General features: G+C 38.6%; 1 protein-coding gene across 1 annotated transcript in view; it reads left to right on the top strand.

The window, feature by feature from the left end:
- Positions 1-17,463, top strand: part of epha5 (EPH receptor A5) — a 64,796-nt gene extending 47,333 nt beyond the window's left edge. Inside the window, exons 13-19 of the mRNA XM_085413622.1 lie at positions 876-937; positions 4,350-4,417; positions 4,513-4,654; positions 5,889-6,038; positions 9,129-9,322; positions 10,351-10,515; positions 12,033-17,463. Coding sequence (XP_085269748.1) covers positions 876-937; positions 4,350-4,417; positions 4,513-4,654; positions 5,889-6,038; positions 9,129-9,322; positions 10,351-10,515; positions 12,033-12,144 — 893 coding nt within the window. The 3' untranslated portion in view covers positions 12,145-17,463. The remainder of the gene's footprint in view (positions 1-875; positions 938-4,349; positions 4,418-4,512; positions 4,655-5,888; positions 6,039-9,128; positions 9,323-10,350; positions 10,516-12,032) is intronic.
- The last annotated feature ends 1,710 nt before the right edge of the window (positions 17,464-19,173 follow it).

Genomic DNA, 19,173 nt, shown 5'->3' with positions numbered 1-19,173 from the left:
CAAAGCACCATCACAATAAACTAGCTAGTCATAGATATCAATATTTACTAAATAATAAACGATATTGTGCAGCACGCAAGATAGACAGCGCACAGTGTGCTTTGAGGCAGCAGCCAAGAAAGCTTTAGTCCGCGTCTGTGAATACCCATGTGTGCATACCTGTGTGGATCAGCATGCTTGCATTCCAAAGGTTTCTCCATGTAATGATCTGCTAGGGAGTGTGGGGGGGCCACAGCCCCGTCCTCCAGGGTGTGAAGCGTGTGAACCTCCCCATCTCCCAGCACAATTCTTAGCATATTTTGGTTCCTGCACCTGGTCCATCAGATTATTGTCTCCCCAGAAACACTTCCCTTGCGCTTTTGGAAATCAGTTTTTTTCTATTTCTGTTTTTGTTTTTTTCTATTTGTGTTTTCTTTTTTCCAGTTTCCGTTTTCGTTTTTTCTATTTCCATTGTGTTTTGTGTGCTTTTGCAGTGTTTTTCTTATTGCTGGTGTTTTCTGCAGTCCGTTTGGCCTCTCAGGGCCACCGTATAAGTTGCTGTTAAGGGTTGTTCTCATGCGTACAAATGTTTACATCTCAGTTTAAATTTTGGAAAATTGCATGCACAAAGTCAGATAAAGAATTGATTATTTTAACTGAGAAGTAAGCCATATTTCAAGCAAAAACTGGCACACATGATATGTCCTTATTCTATTTTTTTGTTTTGTTTGTATATAATATAAACTTTGGAATTAGATCATTAGAGGATATTTTATTTTGTGTTGCTATCTAGATAAATGGTAAAAACAAAATCTTATGTCAAAACTATGATTTCAAAATATTTGCTTATTAACGTGAAGTATTTTATTGTTGATTTTGTTTTTTCTTCTTCTCAGGCAAGCCGGTGATGATCATCACAGAATACATGGAGAATGGCTCATTGGACACTTTTCTCAAGGTAAACTATACAGGAGAAGGGTCTGAGGGAAGAAATACTTAAAAAACGACCCTGGATAAAATACAAACCCACTCTGATTCTCCAAAAATCTCCAAAAAGTTTTTTAAGCAGAATTCGTAGCTTCATTAACAAGAAATTATATCATCTCAGTTTTAGTGTTGTCTGTAACATCTCAATGGACTGAAGGATGCTGGAAACAGACAGTGGTGCACACATTGAGACAACAGTGGTTCATAACAGAAAGATGGCAGTTAAAGCAGGTTTTATAACAGCTTTTAAGCAGAAAACAGATACAGATGTGTTCAGGCGATGAAAGTAATATTTCCTACTAATAGTAATGTATTTTGTATAGCACTTTTCAAAACATAGAGTTAAAAAGCGCTTCACAGTTCAAATAAAAGCCACAAATTGAAGATAAGTATACATGTTCAAACATGCAGACACAGGCATACGGTCAGGATTTCATTTCAACATACATGCAAAAAGTCGCAAATTATGGCAAAAAATTAAAGGGTAAAATTAAAGGAACGCTAACCTATACACAGTTTTCAGTAGTCATTTTAAACAAATAAGAGTCGCCTGACCTGACTGACTGAGGAAGTCTGTTTCACAGTTTGGGTGCAACAACCTCAAAAGCACGGTCAGCTGGTTTTAAAATCAGAATGAGAGACAGTTAGGAGACCCTGGTTAGACAATTGGAGAGGCCAGCTGCATTGATAAGGTCAAGGAAGGAAGATAACATGATGAGAAACACAAAATAGTAGTGAATAATCAGAGAATCTGAGTTCATCTGCATGGGGCAGATTTAAGGCACATTTAAATATTGAAATGCTTTCTCACCTTTACTATGACACAGATCACCTCACCAGAATATATAAAGTCACTAAGCCTTCAGAGTTGGAATAATGCCTTTCCTGCGTTAATGAAAGTACTGCCTTCATCGCGAGTAGAATGTGGAATTTAATGAAGAGGCAGGCTGAAATAAATATTCCCTCTTCAGACCACTTAACAGTCTGTTCACTGCCTACAGTGGCACAACGCTCAGGTAGCAGACAAGTCTAATTCTTGCATGAGAAAAACTATAAATTTCTTCAAGAGTCTTGCTAATGAAGAGATGAAATACATAAGATTCAATCAGGATTCAGCACTGAAGAGAGTTAAAGTGTTTTTTTAAAAACAAAAAAACAACAACAACGGAGACGGAGGAAAGGGGAGAGTAAAATGCTTCTGGTTTGAGGTGTCGGTTTACTTGCTTGAAAGGCATTGCAGACAGGAACAATCAGAAATCTCATCTGAAGGGAATGATCTCATTTTGGCTGCATGGAAAAGGGGGATGCTGTGAGACAAAAAATACAGATAAGTGTGTGTTACAGAGCTGTGGTGAGTGAAAACTGCTGATATGACTGTCCTGTGTGTCATGGGGAATAAACCTGAATGGCAAAGTGGAAGCAGGGAAGATGGGCCACCAGCAGACGGTGCAGCACAGAAAACCCTTAGAAGTAATTACATGGATGGCTGGTGTACTGAGGCCAGTATAAATGACACAGCTATTTGAAAACCAGAGGCTGAACTGGGTCCTGGATTAGCTGTCACAGCTATGGACAATGTACTGTGAGGCTGCTAACTCACATCTTTGGCTTAACATCTCATTTCACATGTAAGTGGGATGTTCTGCTGCGAGTGGATAGAAAAAACTATTTGTTGAAACTGTGAGCTGCATGTCTGCTGTCAAAATGTGAAGAGTGGATGAGGGGAATGTTGATAGTTTACATTTGGATTGGAAGGAGCAAAAGCTTAAACTAACAATGAGAGCCTACCAATGAGAGGGGAAAAAGCTAAGAGGAAATCTAGTGAAAGAGTCTTCCATACCAGGGAAAAAGCCATCACTGTGTATGCAGTTTTCAATATTAGCTTAATTACTAAGTGGTAATACCTTACCACTTAGTAATTAAGCTAATATTGTCATCCAATGCTGTTGCTTGAATTAATTATTTCTTTGGCAAAAAGCATGCTTCATTTTTCTCAAATCTTGAACAACCGATTTAGCATCATTCTTCTATACAGATTGGGAGAGTACCAGAAAGGTTAAGTCGGGTATTGCAGGGAGGAAGGGGAAAGATGAATTACTTGGGGAGACACGCGTCTGTACAGGAGACAGTCATTTCATAAAACATGATGTGATTCAAGGCAGCCGGGTGACACTGAACTCTGGGCAGGATTCATGGAAATATTAATGCTTTAGGTCATTTCATAGAGCAGGAGGTCTGACTTGAAGTGCATAGTTGATTGGATGACCATCACTGACACTTATAGAGGGAAAATGGTGAGCTCCAGAGCTAAATACTAGAAATATATAAATGTAAATTAAGTGTATTTTCAGAGTAAAGTGCTTATGGATATTCTCTATAATTATCACATAAAACTAGAGCATTAGGGTTAGATAAGCTGACTTGCCTTGCTGACACAATAGGCTAATCAGATCTGTATTGATCAGTGATTATGTGGCTACAACCAAACCAATACTGGAGAATATATTTCAGCTTTTAATCTTTCTTCCTGCTTCACGATCCACAACCTGTGCTGTTGGTTGGTAGGTGTTAGAGAAAAACAGAAAAAGTAATCCCAACATTTGCTGCAGTGGCACCATAACAGCCATTGACAAAATCCAGGGGGAGAAGTTGAAAAGGAGCCTTTTCCCATCTTTCTTTATATTATCTTGTAATTGGCCCAGGTCTGCAGGTTTACACGGTTTAAAATCAACAGAACATATACGGGGTTGACCAGTAGTTAAGTGCTAAAGTTCGATACAACATGGGTAAATAATTTGTGCAGATGCTGCCTGGGTAGCATTTGCTAAATGTCATCCCCCCCTGTGCTTACTTCTGCCATTCTTCCCACTGTCCCTATCAAAATAAAGTCAGAAATGTTCACATGTTTTATTATTATTATTATGTGGTGCATATATAGAGTTGTCCCTCTTGGGGGGATACTCCCACTGGGTTTAAATCTGGGACTCTCCACCATTTGACCCTAGAACTGAAGAAGCTTCTCGGATGAGAGGTGAAACGTCTTCAAGCAACTTCCAGACGCTTTTCTTTCCAAGCTCCTTAGACTGCGATGACCTGGATGACTGAGAACCTTCACAGACATATATAGAGTTACACTATCCTGTCCTGTCTGGCAGCTTTTATAAGGCCAGCTCTATAAACTCTCTATAGGCCCCATTTTTTAAGGTTTATCTGTTTATGTCTTCATTTCTATTCGTGTTATTTTTTGTTAATACATATGTGGTACATCGTATGTGATACATTATAGACTCGATTTATTTACACTATATTCAATTGTTTAGATAAAGATACCAAAGCAAAATATTAAGATTGTCTTTCCACCTTTGTCCCTTCTTTCTACATAGAAAAATGATGGCCAGTTTACTGTAATCCAGCTGGTTGGTATGCTGCGTGGGATTGCATCTGGCATGAGGTATAAAGAAAACCAACAAACACACTGTGTTTTCGAACTCATTAACGTGCAGTGTTTGTGTTTAACCCTTCTTCCCTTTGTGTTGACAAATGTAGATACCTGTCTGACATGGGCTATGTCCACCGTGATCTAGCGGCTCGTAACATCCTGGTCAACAGTAACCTTGTGTGTAAAGTGTCTGATTTTGGTCTATCCCGAGTCCTGGAAGATGATCCGGAGGCTGCATATACCACGCGGGTAAAGCTGCACAAATTTCTGAAGCCAGTGGTTATTACATATCTTAAAGTTGTTTGTCAGGCTAACTGCCCAAAGTCTGTTCAATTTAAATTACATAAGACTGTAATATATATCAGAGCAAAGATATTTAAAAGGTGCATGCAAGCGAGTAGCATTCACTTAACTTTCTTTTGATCAACTAATAAATTAATCACCTGACTGCCTCGGTGTGGGTGTTAGGGAAGAGGGCAGCACACTGTTGTCTTTAAAGTTATTTACATTTAATATGGGTTGTGTCAGAGCATGACTCTGCCTTATCAAACTTTGGATTAAGTGAAAAACTGACACACAGAATAGTCTTCCCACTAAATACACACCTAGACACTTTAACTAACACACACTGACACACACACACACACAGACAACAGCAGCAGGCCTTAAATTGAGCTGTATATCCCAGGCTGAGTGGCGTTCTGTCAGCCAGAGATGGCCTGCTTCCTGCTGGAGGAGGTCCAATTAGTACTCAGCTCAGTCTCTGCAACACTCAATTAGCACTGAGTCTTGCTGCCTTAGTGCCAAATATCCTGTCACTCACCTCTCACTGCCAGGCTACATCTCTTCTTGCTCTCTCTCTCTATCACTGTCTGGGTCTCCTTCCCTGACAGAGCAGTGAGAATAACATAATTCACACCCTTCAAATAATCAGAGCTTGAGATATCCTGCTGCTGTGTTCATCAATACTGCATCAAGCTAATTTCACTACTCATCAGCTGAAAACACACTTTCCTGTGGAACTCAGCAGTCTTTCTGTGAACTTTTTTTTTTATCTTTGCAATGAAAGCATGATAATGAAGATGAGTAAAAAATAGAGGAATCACAGGGCCCCCGACAGTTAGGATAGGGAATTTGTATAAGAAAGTGAAACTTGGTATCATGAATGTGTTCCTAAATTGGTATCCATTAGGGGAAATTTGGATTGGACCACATGCGGAAGAAGTGTCTCAATTAAGGTCTGTTCTTGGTTTCCATCCTCATGACACAAAAGATGAAAATGTTGAATGACGGCAGCTGTATTTACTGCTGTAGCTCTGGACAAGCGTAGCTCGAGTCTATTTATTTATGTGAACATATCAGATTTCTTCATAATAAAGCAGCACAACACACGAAAATTTGAGGTTCTATTTTCCAAGCCCCAGGTTCCGTTAAATGCTTCAATGTGTTTGGATCATCTGGTAAACACTGCATTTTGTTACAGGGCGGAAAGATTCCCATTCGCTGGACGGCTCCAGAAGCAATTGCATACAGGAAGTTCACCTCGGCTAGCGATGTGTGGAGTTATGGGATTGTCATGTGGGAAGTGATGTCATACGGAGAGAGGCCCTACTGGGAGATGTCCAATCAAGACGTAAGTTTTAAAGACATTTTAAGGAAAAGTTAGTTTTCTTTAATCTTGTGAGTAACGCATGTAGTATTTGCTGGATTTTACAACTGCAGTCGTATCAGATGGTGATGCGTGAGCTTGCAGTACTTGATTCATCACCACACACATGCATCAATTTCCCACCCACCCACTCACACAGGCAACATATGCACGCACAGCCCTCCAGTGACCTCTCCAACTCCTACTTCAGACTCCACCCTCCTTTTGGTTGTTAGGCTGTCTGTCTCGAATCTAGAGAGGGGAAGGAGAGGAGGATGAGAAGGAGAGGAGAGGAGAAGACGTTTGATGTTTAATTGAAAGCGTTATGCTGGATTTTCTCTGATCTGCACAAGAAAGTGCAGGCTCTCACACTCTCTTTCGCTCAGCTATCACCTTCTGTTGCCCACTGTCTCCTCTTCCTTCTCACTTCTTTCTCTTGTCCCTTTTTTTGTCTCTACAAAATGCACTTTTTTGCGTCTTGTCCGCCCTCTCTTTCTTCCCCCACTTCGTCTCTCATTCCCTTCCTCTGATCTTTCCTCCCTGCCAGTCAGTTTTTCTACCCCCTCAGCACGCAGTGATTTGCTGCTGTGCTTCTCTCTTATGCTAGAGTGCAAGAGTACATATGCATGCGCTTTAATACATGCAAGCGTATTGGAGTGCCATCACATCTGTCTTCTGTGTGAATTTGACACAAGTAAAGGCTGTCATAAACTCAACAAATCAGTTCCCTGTAGTGTCTTGCACTGGCAGAACTAGGCTGAAAACTGCAGCCTGCTTTCCACTGCAGGGTCTAACGGAGGGAGCTAAGGTTTATTTATTATTCATCCAATTCAATTTCCCCCACCAAAACATTTCTGTGATTCAGTACTGCATCCTGTTACTTGCAGAAATGATTAACGGGGTTATGAGGCATGTGAAATAAACAAAGTTGTGTTAATGTTGTGTTATTTTGCTGGATTCACACAGGCCATTGGTGTTGGGTTGCTAACTTCATGGATATTTGAGTATAAGGTCGGGTAGAGAGCAAGTATCAGAATTCAGGATCTTGCTCAGGAGAACTCAATTTGAAAGTAATCTTGCCTTGCTGAAGTGTGTCATGGTTCTGCCTTTAAAAAAATATTGCAGGATACACCAAACAGGATGTACCCTCTGCATACTTCAATATATATCCATGTTATAGATTTTCATTTTATAGTCGCTTTGGAGTCTTATTTCCTCGGGGACAGCATACCAGAATCTTTTGAACAAACCTGATTATGGTGTTTTGAAATTATTGTGTCTTTTACATGCTCAGTGCAATAAGAACAGAAACTGAGAGCATAAATGTCACGATCCTGGGTCTTAGGACCCAGTGTTTTGAGTTTTAGTTCATTTTGATGTTTATAGATGTTTAGCTCATTAGGCCTCCTATGTTGATTTGCTTATTAGTTCCCCCTTGTGTTTCAACCCATGTTAAGTCTCCCCTGCCCTTCATGTCTCTCTGTGCCCCCTCTGTTCTGTTTATGGTGTGTCTTTGCATGTTGGAGTTTCTTGTTTTCTGTCACCCTGCATTGTGCATTATGTTCTCATGGTTGGTCTTTTGTTACTCCCTCTAGTCTAGTCTCTTGTGTTCAAAGCTGAGTATTTCCCTCTGTGTATTTTGGTTCTTAGACCTCTGCCTTATGGTTTGTCTCTGTTTCTTAGTTGCTGTCTCCACTGTGTCTAGTTCGCGTCTCTGTGTGATACTTCCTGTTTTACTTTGAAGGTCCATGCCTCATGTGAGTGTTTCTAGTTTTGCGTCTCTGTCTCGTCCAGTCCTGATTTCTCCCAGCTGTGCCCTCCTTCTGTGTCTCATTCCCTCGTTATCCCTCTGTGTATTTAAGCCCTGTGTTTCTCTTTGTCAGTGTCGTAGTCTCCATCATAGCTGTGTGATTTTTCCCTGTGGCTCCTTGTGCTTTAGTTTTCCCAGTTTAGTTTATTTTGTATTGTTTTTCGTGTCCCACTCCACGCCAGCAATAAAGCTGTGTTTTTTGAGTTTACCTTTTGTCTCTGTGAGTTTGCGTTTGGGTCCTACTTTTGCCTGCACACAGCCGTACTGTGACAATAAAAACAGCAAACTAAATCTCAGTTACTAAAAATAAAGACACAAAGACAAAAGTTTGACATATAAACACAAATAAAAGTATCAGCAGCAGTACAGGAGTGCGCATAGGCACAAAGTGGAACAGTGTTAATTATATTAATGCCATCAGCAAATGCAGTAAGTGATAACAGAGAATAAATTACAAGTGATACTATGGTAGTAATACTAATCCTTCCATCTCGTAAAGAACAGATGAGAAGGTATAAAATTATAGTATTATAGAGTGTTAATGTTGTTAATGTGTAGTTGTTCTTTTTCACTTTTTTTGCTCTTTTTGGGGTATTTTCAGTGTTTGAACTATCAAAACAGATGGGAGTTGGATAATCTAATAGCCACAGGTAGAAAGGATCTGCTGTAGTGCTCAGTCCTGCACCTTGGGGCAATGAGCCTTTTCCTGTGTGTGCTGTGGTGAGCAATCAGAGAGGAATGTATAGTGGGATGGATTGTACATAATGCTGAGCAGTTTCTTTAGCAACCTCCTTTCAGACACCTGACATCAGCTGTTTTCACCCTGCTGCCCCAACACACTGCCATATAGTCATATGTCCAACCTTAGAGTAACAAAACATAGACAGCATGGGCATTTGGCATTGCAGGACCTGAGCCTCCTAAGAAGATACAGGCAACTCTGGACCCTTCTTAAAGACAATATCTGTGTTCCTGTACAAGTCGAGTTAGCTGTTTATGTGTAGTCCTAGGGATTCATCCGTCACCCCAACATCTGTTCCCCTGATGATGATAGGGGAGGAGGAAGAAACTGCTTCCTAAACTCTACAATCAGACAATAATCATGAAGTTAAAGCAACCTTTAGCTATGCTACTCGCATAGATGATTGAAATTTATCTTTTGCTCTTACAGTATAACTGTTTGTACATTATACACAGGTTTGTTTTTTGTTTGTTTGCTTTTGTAAAGCTAACCTGCCTGTCTTTCTTCATCTCTCTATCTGAAGGTAATAAAAGCAGTGGAGGAAAGCTATAGGTTGCCAGGTCCTATGGACTGTCCTGAGGCCCTGTACCATCTTATGATGGACTGCTGGCAGCGAGAACGCAGCAACCGTCCCAAGTTTGATGAGATTGTTTGCCTGCTAGACAAATTCATCCGGAACCCCAGCTCGTTAAAAAAGTTTGTCAACTCCTCACACAGGTAGGATGTAACACTGTACTTTGCACACCATTTAAAATATATATTAGTTATAGTTTATTCCACAAGCACACACACATACAGATGATATCATCTAAATGGCTGGTGTTATTGTCTTTGTTAAGAAATGATGTTAGCTTTCTGTTAAACATTTCTAAACACTTATTGATGATGCTTCTGCTTCTTGGCTCTTAAAAATGAATGTGTATTCATTTACACATTCATTTTTAAGCAAATTAGGCTCAGCACTCTAAGCTAATAGACTTCATCTTTCAAGATAAAATGTAAATAGAGTCTTACTGAAGTCCTGTGTAGCAGCATAGTTAAAATGTAGTCTTTGGCTGCTGCACACTAGCAATAAAGAGCAGAGAAATAAAGTGGCTTAATTTTCTTAGAATGAAGCATTAGTCTGAAATGTAGTCAGTGGGGTGTCCTTTGATTGTCGTAACATTTGAACATTCAGTTAGTATTTCCTCTCCATGTATGTGCAGTGCATTAGTACATAATGGTATGAAATGGCAATAATTGCTCTGAAGCAGACATTTATGCAGACACTTCATTATGTTATTTTCTTTGCGGAGATAATGAAATAATGGTAGATCTTTTGTTTTCCTCTTTCTTTTTGTACACACACACACGCACACACACACACACACACACACACACACACACACACACACACACACACACACACACACACACACACCGGAACGCATTTAATAAAGCAACACCTTATCTAACAGCCATACAATGACATATGACGGGCGTCAAGATTAAAATGACTCAAGCTATGCTTGTCCTTTTCTCACACCACACGCCTCTTCTAGTTATAGTGTGGAGAATGTTGTTAGTTGGCATAAATATTTCTGTTTGATAAGAGAGAGCCTTATTTGTAAGCATGAAGAGTGAGCCAAATGACAAAGACTTTTGAGTGGACAACATTTGCAGTTGTGTAATGGTGCATAAATAGCTTCATGAAGACTCATGTTCAAACATTTTGCTTTCTCTTTACCTGTTTTCCCACGTTCCAGAGTTTCCAACCTGTTAGTGGAGCATGCCAGCGTAGAAGGGAACTGTAGCACTCGAAGCCAGACTGTAGGAGAGTGGCTTGACTCCATCAAGATGGGACGTTACACTGAACTGTTTATGGAAGGAGGTTACTCTTCACTGGAAACAGTGGCTCAGATGACATCAGAGTAAGAGTCTTATGCACATGCACACATACATATAAATGCATAGGTGATAGGACGTCTACCTTAAGGTTTAGTTTCATTCCCCCTGGTTTTAATATAAATCATTTGTAAGGCATTAACATGGGTTTTATCGCTGTCCACTGGGTATTTACAAGTGGACACTTCAGAGTATGTCAGTTCATCTACAGGATTAGAATGTATCTTTGAGTTACATCAGTGACCAATTGTCATTGAATCTAATATATCTGTCATTTGTATCCAGTTGTTTCTTTACTGGTGAGAAGCAGCAAAGCACTTCATGTGCCTATTCTGCTATAGTTGTAAGTTATAAGAAGAAAACAAGATTAGGTCTATTCATTGGCATGTTTCAGGAAAAACCCAGTCAAACATGCCAAACATGCTTGAAACACATCTTGGTGATATATGTCTGTTTACACTTGAGTAGTACGCCAGTAGTGCATAAACAATTACCTACAGATTGTGCTTACACAGAAGACACTGTGGTCCAGTACTGAGCCCAGTCCAAATCCCATATTGTTTGAGCGATCTGATTTGAATGCATTGTCAGTGTATACTGGGTCTATTCACTCATGTCCTTAGCTGACATGTTAATGCCAGGTTTAAACAGCATCACAGATGTTTTTTCCGTAGACCATTTAATGTAATGAACACTCTAATGAACACACAAAGTGGTGTGAAGGTTATCTACAGTGCTTAACAACTTTATTAGACCATCACCCAATGTAAGTTTTATTCCAGTGCTGCCCTAAATGAAAGGTATTCATAATTACCCACATTTTTGTATGTTTCTATGCAGAAGCTCTTTAATCAAAATTATATTTTTAATGCTAAGCTATAATTATTGTTGTTTTCCATTCATTTTCAAATTTAGTGTAAAGCATATTATAGTAAAGCCAAATTACAGTTCTTTACTTGCATTCCTGAACAGGAAAGTCTATTTTCAGCACTTGAATTTTAGACTTGGTTAATTTCTGACCTCTCAGAGAAAAGTTTGCCGGTTCAAATTTGGATAAAAAAATGTGAGTTCAGTTTGTTATTTGCCTAAAACTTTTTTTTAAACATGTTTTTGATAGATTTCTAAAATATTTGTGTTTTCTCATTTTTATTACAGGGGGTCTAATAAATTTGGTAAGCACTGCATTACAAGATTGCAAGTCTGTGCAAATACTTCAAAATGTTTTTTCTCTTCATTGAACTAAGAGTTCATATAAAGATAATATAACTACAGAACATTGGTAAAAATGTCATATATAACTCGAGGACGATTGAGAAATTGGTTTAACAGCAAAATCTCTTTAGTCAGTGTGTATCCAAAAGCCCAAACACACAATAATTTCTAACTTACAAAAAAGACTGGTTATCACATTCATTAAAAATGAATTTATTTATGTAAGTAATCCAAAATGCAGGCTTATTTTTAACAACTTTCTCATGCATTGCCTTATTTGTTAGCAGAATGCTTAAATATAGTGCCCTGTTTTCTGTGTGCTGTTTTTCAGGGATTTGCGAAGAGTAGGCGTGAACTTGGCTGGACACCAGAAAAAAATTATTACTAGCATTCAGGAGATGAGGGTCCATATGAACAGCACCAACTCTACTGTAAACATATGATGTGAAATACAAACATACAGACACATGCACACTCGTACACGCGCACACAAACACAGAAATACAATATATGGACCTACTATCTACTGGACCTAGAGTGGCTTAGCACTTTCTGTGGACGAGGATACCCAGTGTTCTACCGATCTAAACTGGAGGATCCACATGTTGTTGGTTCCTGTGTGTGGAGTTTGCGTTGGTGTCATTGGGAATATTGGATATTGCAGCACTAAAACCAAACTGAACTGGACTGAGTGGTGCTACTTGGAGGGATGATGATGGTGAGCTCAATATGAACTTAAGTAATGGTTTTACTTTAATTATTCAATTATATGACTCTGGGGATCCTCTTGGCACTGTTTTGGATACCTAAATCACAGACAGCAGATCTAACTCTGAGAGCAACCATAAAGTTTTTGGCTGTATCACAGATGTGAGTTTATACACTGGGCTCGAAGGGAACCTTTTCAACCTGTCTCAGGTGAGCTGAGCCCCGTGGAACAAAAAAAGTACTTGCTGATTCTTTGGCAACTTTCTCCATCGAGATTACCGTTCCATCAGGTTTCACTGAATTAATTTCCATATATTGAACCATTATCATTATTTAAATTAATGTCAATATTTGCTTTGACATGCTGATGTGCTTGTGGTTTTGATTTTTACCCATTTCTACCACATCTTCATGTGCAAAACTGAAGCTAAAATCTATTTTAATCGTCCATATTCATATTCACTGTCATTTACTTAATTGTCTTCCAAAGCAATGAAAGACAAGAATAGATACTTGACCTTTGCTGTTTTAAAATACTAGATCTTAAGAATGGTTCTTACAGAGCCTAAAAAAGAGAAGTGAAAACAAACAAATAAAGACATGAAGATTTACACTTAAATATACTCTCTACAGCTGTTCTTCTGGGTGAATGTATAGCACTGCTACAATGTGGCAATAAAACCATTCTAGTCCTTAAAACCAGCTTCTGAATGAGGCCACTGATTGTATGTTATTCAGCTGGCTTTGCTCTATGTGTAAGACCTTTCACTTACAGTGAAGTTACTACAAAGCAATGCATATTTTAATTGTAAACTGTTCTATTAGCTGAAAAATTCACACATATTTTAGTGAAATATTCACTCAGATTGCAGGCAAGCAGCACATGGAACACTGAAATCGCTTAAAAACCTTCACTTCAAAGTCTAGGAGAAGATTTTGCTGAGATTCAAAAGAAGCATTTGCTTATGAGTAAATCTTTCATCCAGATTCCAAATAACCTTAAGGTAGGATCCACACTGGAACTGGACATTTTTAATTTGACATCCATTCATCGATCACGCATTTTCAAATTAAACTCCACTTCATGTTTAAATGTGGTTCCAGTAGAATACAACTGGAACAAACTGACACTCGTCAAAGGTTCATTCAATCCTGATGGAACATTTGTTCATGTAATAATGGAACTGCCATTCAGATTCTCATGGAAGGGATCACAAAGATTCCAACAAGACTGTTTACTGGTATTCTAATGGAACATTTTCCTCAGATTTTAAGGGAACTTCTACAAGGATTTCAATGCAGCCTTCTCTCAAGAGTGCACTCGGATCTTCATCAAGCCTTCACTTAGAACCAACAAACTTCAGGTACCGCAGAAACCCATCAGCACTCTGTTCAGTTTACCATGCCGCGGAGAATCTCTCACACGCATGTCTGCAACACCACAATAAACCTCACTCTAACAGGACTGCTGAAAATAAGGAGGCAATATTCATCTACTTGATAATCGTTTATTTATTTCTACTTGTTTGAAAAAAGAGCAAAAGTTATGTGGACAGTTTGTGTTTTATAATAATACTCTCTCGGACTACTGAGCAGCTTTGCCTACATGTCTTTCATGTATATAATGTATTATATATTTAAAGCAGGGAGCATTGTTCTTCTGTCTGCTATCATGTGGACAAGTGGATATTGACCAGTCATCTCAGAGTAGAACACATTAGTAAATAGTGACAGATATTCTGAATCGGCATTCCTGCTACATAGACCTGGGCCGCTATCGAGTGGGGGCAACCAGCACAACTGTCCCCAGATAAGGGTCCCCAGAAGGGTATGCAAAAGAGCAAATATTTATCTTATGTTGTTGGTGATTATGTTTCATTTTACATTTTTTTTGGTGCAAGACCTAGAAATATTTTTCAGTGGCCCTAAATGAGAGCAGCAAGAAAAGCTTTGTTGACACTAGAAGTAGATGAGAATTATGAACAGGGACTGATGAATTTCTGGTGTATTGTATGGTATAAACATATACAATGATGTCAATGATCAAGCCCTTGCTTTACTTCTCTTTGGTATGGTATGTTATACGTAGATTGCTACTCAGTGCTTTATTGCTAAAACGTGACCTTTTTTCACTGCATTGTTCACCTAAAGAGAAGCTACGTTCTCACATTATATCTGTGCTCTCTGCAGATAACATGCTTATATTTGTATCAGTTAGTGTGCTGCTAGTGTTGGGGTATACAGATGGAAATGCAATGAGATTGTAGAAGTAGGGTTTCTTTTTTTTTGGGGGGGGGGGGGGGTTCAAGAGGTGTTATCACCTGATTGTATGAAAGGTATAGAAAAGCACACAAGAAGAATGTAAAGGTTTTAAAGGGGCATTTCACTTTTTCAAAGAACATGCTTTCACTTTGAAACACTCAGACCCCCCACAGAGTTCAAGATGAGTAAAAGGGATAAGTCCTTAATGGTGGTAAGGACCCTCTTAGGTAATGGCATTTAAGCTTTTCCACCTGCTGCCAAGATCAAACTTCTTGACTGCTTCCATAAAAGATTGTAAAGTGGGGAATGGTCACAGGTTAATATTCTATATTATTATGTGTTTCTGAAAGTCATAGTGTTCTAACAGAGTGAAAGTCTGGTACAAGATAAATATCTGCATAGCCTCTTTAGTCTATGGCTTGTACATTGATAAACTATGTTGCTATGTTGCATATTATTGGGGAACTGTATGCATTTAGTGATGTCAAGCATTTAACAGCAGGCAACATTTGGCAGTAAAACTGGCATCCATGCCTATGTAGATTATTGTGGCTGTGCAGGTATTTCATTCAGCAGGGGAAGGCATCAGTAACATGGTGCAAAATATAAGGCATGTACTGTACAGCAAAAGCAGTTGTGTTGGGCAGTTTTTATTTACGACCCAGCGAGTCATAAGGCTTCCTCAGTCTCACGAATACTGCTTTTAGTTTGGGTTTCGCAGTGTTTTGACCCTCCCTAGTTGTCATGTTATTGGCTTTTTACAACCACCCTTTCAGCTTACTGGAATTTTCAAACTAAAATTTATGCTTGGGGCATGAAAAATTAGTGAATACGACACCCTTATAAGTGCCTCTCATCTTTTGAGCACCGTTATTTACTCCCCTGCCAAAATGCTATGCCCCAGCTGTTCAACTTTCTATACATGTTTGCCAACAACGTCTACAGGCAATAAGAAGAATGTCAGATAATATGCTTGTTGGAACTAATTTAATTTGCACTTTATGAGAATTCTGTTGCCCTTTGTTTGACTAAAATATTGATAGGTGACTGACATGTTACTGTCAGCAAGTGTATCCTTATTATTTACTATTTAATTATTAAAATTACTGTGTTCCCTTCACACTCCCATTGGTCCCCATGGCATAATTTTTTTACAGTTAAGCACAAGAATTAATCATATTTGTAATACAAATCAAAGTTATATGAGCATCATTGATGTAGAGCACCATATTTTCGAGTGTATGGCACAACAATACACTTTCATGATGTAAACACAGGGTTTGACAGGCATCTTTTAGAATAAAGGTGAATTATTGGCTTTTTAACAAGAAGTCAACAGAGCACTAATCCTTGATGTCAAGGCCTCAGCCAGTCTTGACAGCTTTTTAGCATCAACACTGTTAATTCCAAAAGTGTGAGAACAGGTATTGATTTCTTGGCATTGCAAACCATAGTAAATATACAGTCAAGCTAATTATATGCTCTGCTCAGATTATCAAATCATCAATTCAAATACTTTATTCTCAGCACTTTTTCCAATAGCATGACTTTATCTTTTGCTCACATTTAGCCAAGAAAAAAAAAGAAAGCACAACAAACCAGCAAATACTAAAGATTTATGTGGTTTTACTCTTCAGTAACTGTCAGCTGAAACTCCGTCAGCCATGCAGTGTTTATGCAGGAGACAAAATTGTTGCGTCAAATTACATAAGACAACCGGTCTTATGTAACATCTTTGTTGTTTGAGTTTGAGAAGATGTAATCTAAGTTAGTCACACTGGTCCAGGCAGAAATGTCCATTAGAAGTTGTTGCACTCATACATGAGTTTTTGGGGGGTTTATTCCAAAATTACAGCACCGCATAAACCAGTAGATACCAGTTTGACTGGATTCTATGAAAGACCCAAAAGCAATATGTGACCTGACATTATTTGCAAAAATAATTTTTGCATACACAAATGCATGGAAATGTAACAACAACAAAAGGTTGCACTAACTGATTAAGTTTTTTGGGGGGGGTTGTCAGACGTGAACATACTGAAAATAGGTTTAGGAGTCCTTGAAAGTGAGTTGAATTGTATCAGGGCCCACAGTTCTAGCATTCTTCCATTACTACTATTAATATTAATATTACTACTATTTTTGATTAGTCGTTTCAGCATTTCTTATACTTTGGAGCAACTGTGCAAATAAAGTCAAAGACTTTGTACAACTTATTTTTGGTTTAAAAGATGTTTGGAATAAGCTTGAACTTATTCCACTTCTTTAGTGGGCAGCTTCATCTTAGCAACAGCTGATGAAGTGCATAGGATTTGTATTTTGTGCCATATAGAAAACCACACTGACGGGGGAAAAATGTTTCCTAAAGACTAATGTGGGTCAATAAAATTACAATTGTAATTCGAGACCACGGCATTTGCCTGTTGAGTAACATTTTTGAGAAAAAGCAATTCTTCAAATGCATATTTGCAGTGGGACAAACACTGTTTCCAACGGCACTGTCTACTTGCATTTGTGTTTTTAACTTCTCAGGAAGTGGAAAATAGGTACATTTATTTGATTATCACGTATTTGATCTTAGAAATGATGTGCAGCTTTCACAAAGTGTTAACATACAAAACAAGTATGTGATTAATCAATTGTCCCCAGCTCAAATGTAATTATTTTATCAGTTCACACATACAGTTTTAAGCGACTGAGTAACAAATTCATTGTGATTTATTGAAAGCACAGTAAAAATACTCAGCTACTGATGTGCTATTGGTTTGTTTTTGAGACTGTCATGTATTATGTTTGTGTTGATGTTTTTGTAGTGTGTTATCAAATCTATATTTTTGCAATAAAACATGAGTAACATCAACTCTTGTTGTAACAATCATTATCTGTTGACCACACACAGGCACTACACATTACAATAATTATTAATAATTGTTTTATGTTTTATGCTTTGCTCCTGCACTGCAGTGATTTGTTTGTGACCTCACAGGAAAAAGCAGTGCCATCATATTATGTTACTTTCAGTCATTCTGAAGGTGTAACTGTAGCAATATCATCCAAGGAAAATTTTTGAATTTTGGAACTGAGTTTTTAGATTGTGCATAACTTTAGTGAACAATGAGGCCAAAATTTTAATATACAGTGATGTGCAAAAGTAAGTACACAACACTTGTAGAAACGCCTTCAGCAGTAATAACTTAAAGTAATCTTTTCTGTATGACTTCTGTCACATCGTTGTATGAGGTTCACAGATATTCATTTATTCAGCTCTCAAAGAATCAAGCCAGTTATGAAGGCAATAATGGATATAACCTGGTGCTAGCAAGGTAAAAGGTGGTGTCCAGTGAGAATATAAATCTTTCATATTATCTCGTTTTATATTTTTCAATTTTGACTAGAGATGGACCGATTCGATACTGACCTAAATTACTGGATCGAATATCAGAGAGAAATAAAAAATGTAATCCGATCCATTAAATATCACAAAAGCAACTCACAAAACTTGCGACATGGCGTAACTCAGCTCATAACCTTAGCCGTTGGAGCAGTATGCTTCACGTGATAGAGCGGCTGTGGCGTGCAAGACCTGTTGGGGGTCTGGTTGAGCATTTGTAGCCTCGCTACCAAACCGGCATTTCATCTCAGAGAAAGGTTTCCCATAGAGAAGTAAAGCAAGTGTGTAAGTTCATCTCTGAATGTTTATAAAGCATTCCCACGTTAAGCTTAACGACCGATATATGGAGTGACTGCCTCTTCTCTCTCCCTCCCTCTCCTGCTGCTACTTCAATCATGAATCTAATCAATGATCAGCTGATCAGCCGATCAGCACCAGGATCCTTTTCTAAGTAGCTGATGGCTGGTAACTGTGCGGGGGCGGGTCTAGCAAGATTTTGCCAGGGGGCCAGGTAGGGCATTAACAGGGAAAGGGGGGCAAAAAGACATACATTCTTTCTAATTGTCATGTCTAGCTTTTAATAAACAATTATCTGAATCTTTTTTTTTGTGTCCCGTTTGGATCTTTAGCCATCAGAATTGTTGTCTTAAGGCCAAGAAAGATGCCAGGCGGATTTATTTTACCAAGTGGATCATCATGGCCTTGCCATATTGGTCCATTTGATTTACCTTTATTATAATTATGAATTTATTTTATTTTCAGTTGCTACAAACGGGACAGACATGACTGGGGGACAGGACAGGGAGAAAGAATGAAAGAAAGAGAGGGAGAGAAAGAAAACCAAAGGGGAGAAGAGACGGTGAGAAGGGGGGGAAGAAAGAAAGAAAAACAAACAAAAAAAACACCTGGGTCACTTGTATGGAGAAAAAAAACAGAAGAGAAAGCAAACAACAAAGAGCAACATAATAAAAAAAACAGCACCATCACAATAAACTAGCTAGCAGTAGATATCAGTAGATACTAAATAATAAACGATATTGTGCAGCACGCAAGATAGACAGCGCACAATGTGCTTTGAGGCAGCAGCCAAGAAAGCTTTAGTCCGCGTCTG

This window comes from Rhamphochromis longiceps, linkage group LG7 (genome assembly GCF_057381845.1).
Source record: "Rhamphochromis longiceps isolate RC_006_pf linkage group LG7, R_longiceps_female_GT1.1, whole genome shotgun sequence".
NCBI classification, from domain to species: domain Eukaryota; kingdom Metazoa; phylum Chordata; class Actinopteri; order Cichliformes; family Cichlidae; genus Rhamphochromis; species Rhamphochromis longiceps.
This window is presented reverse-complemented; position numbering and strand designations above follow the sequence as displayed.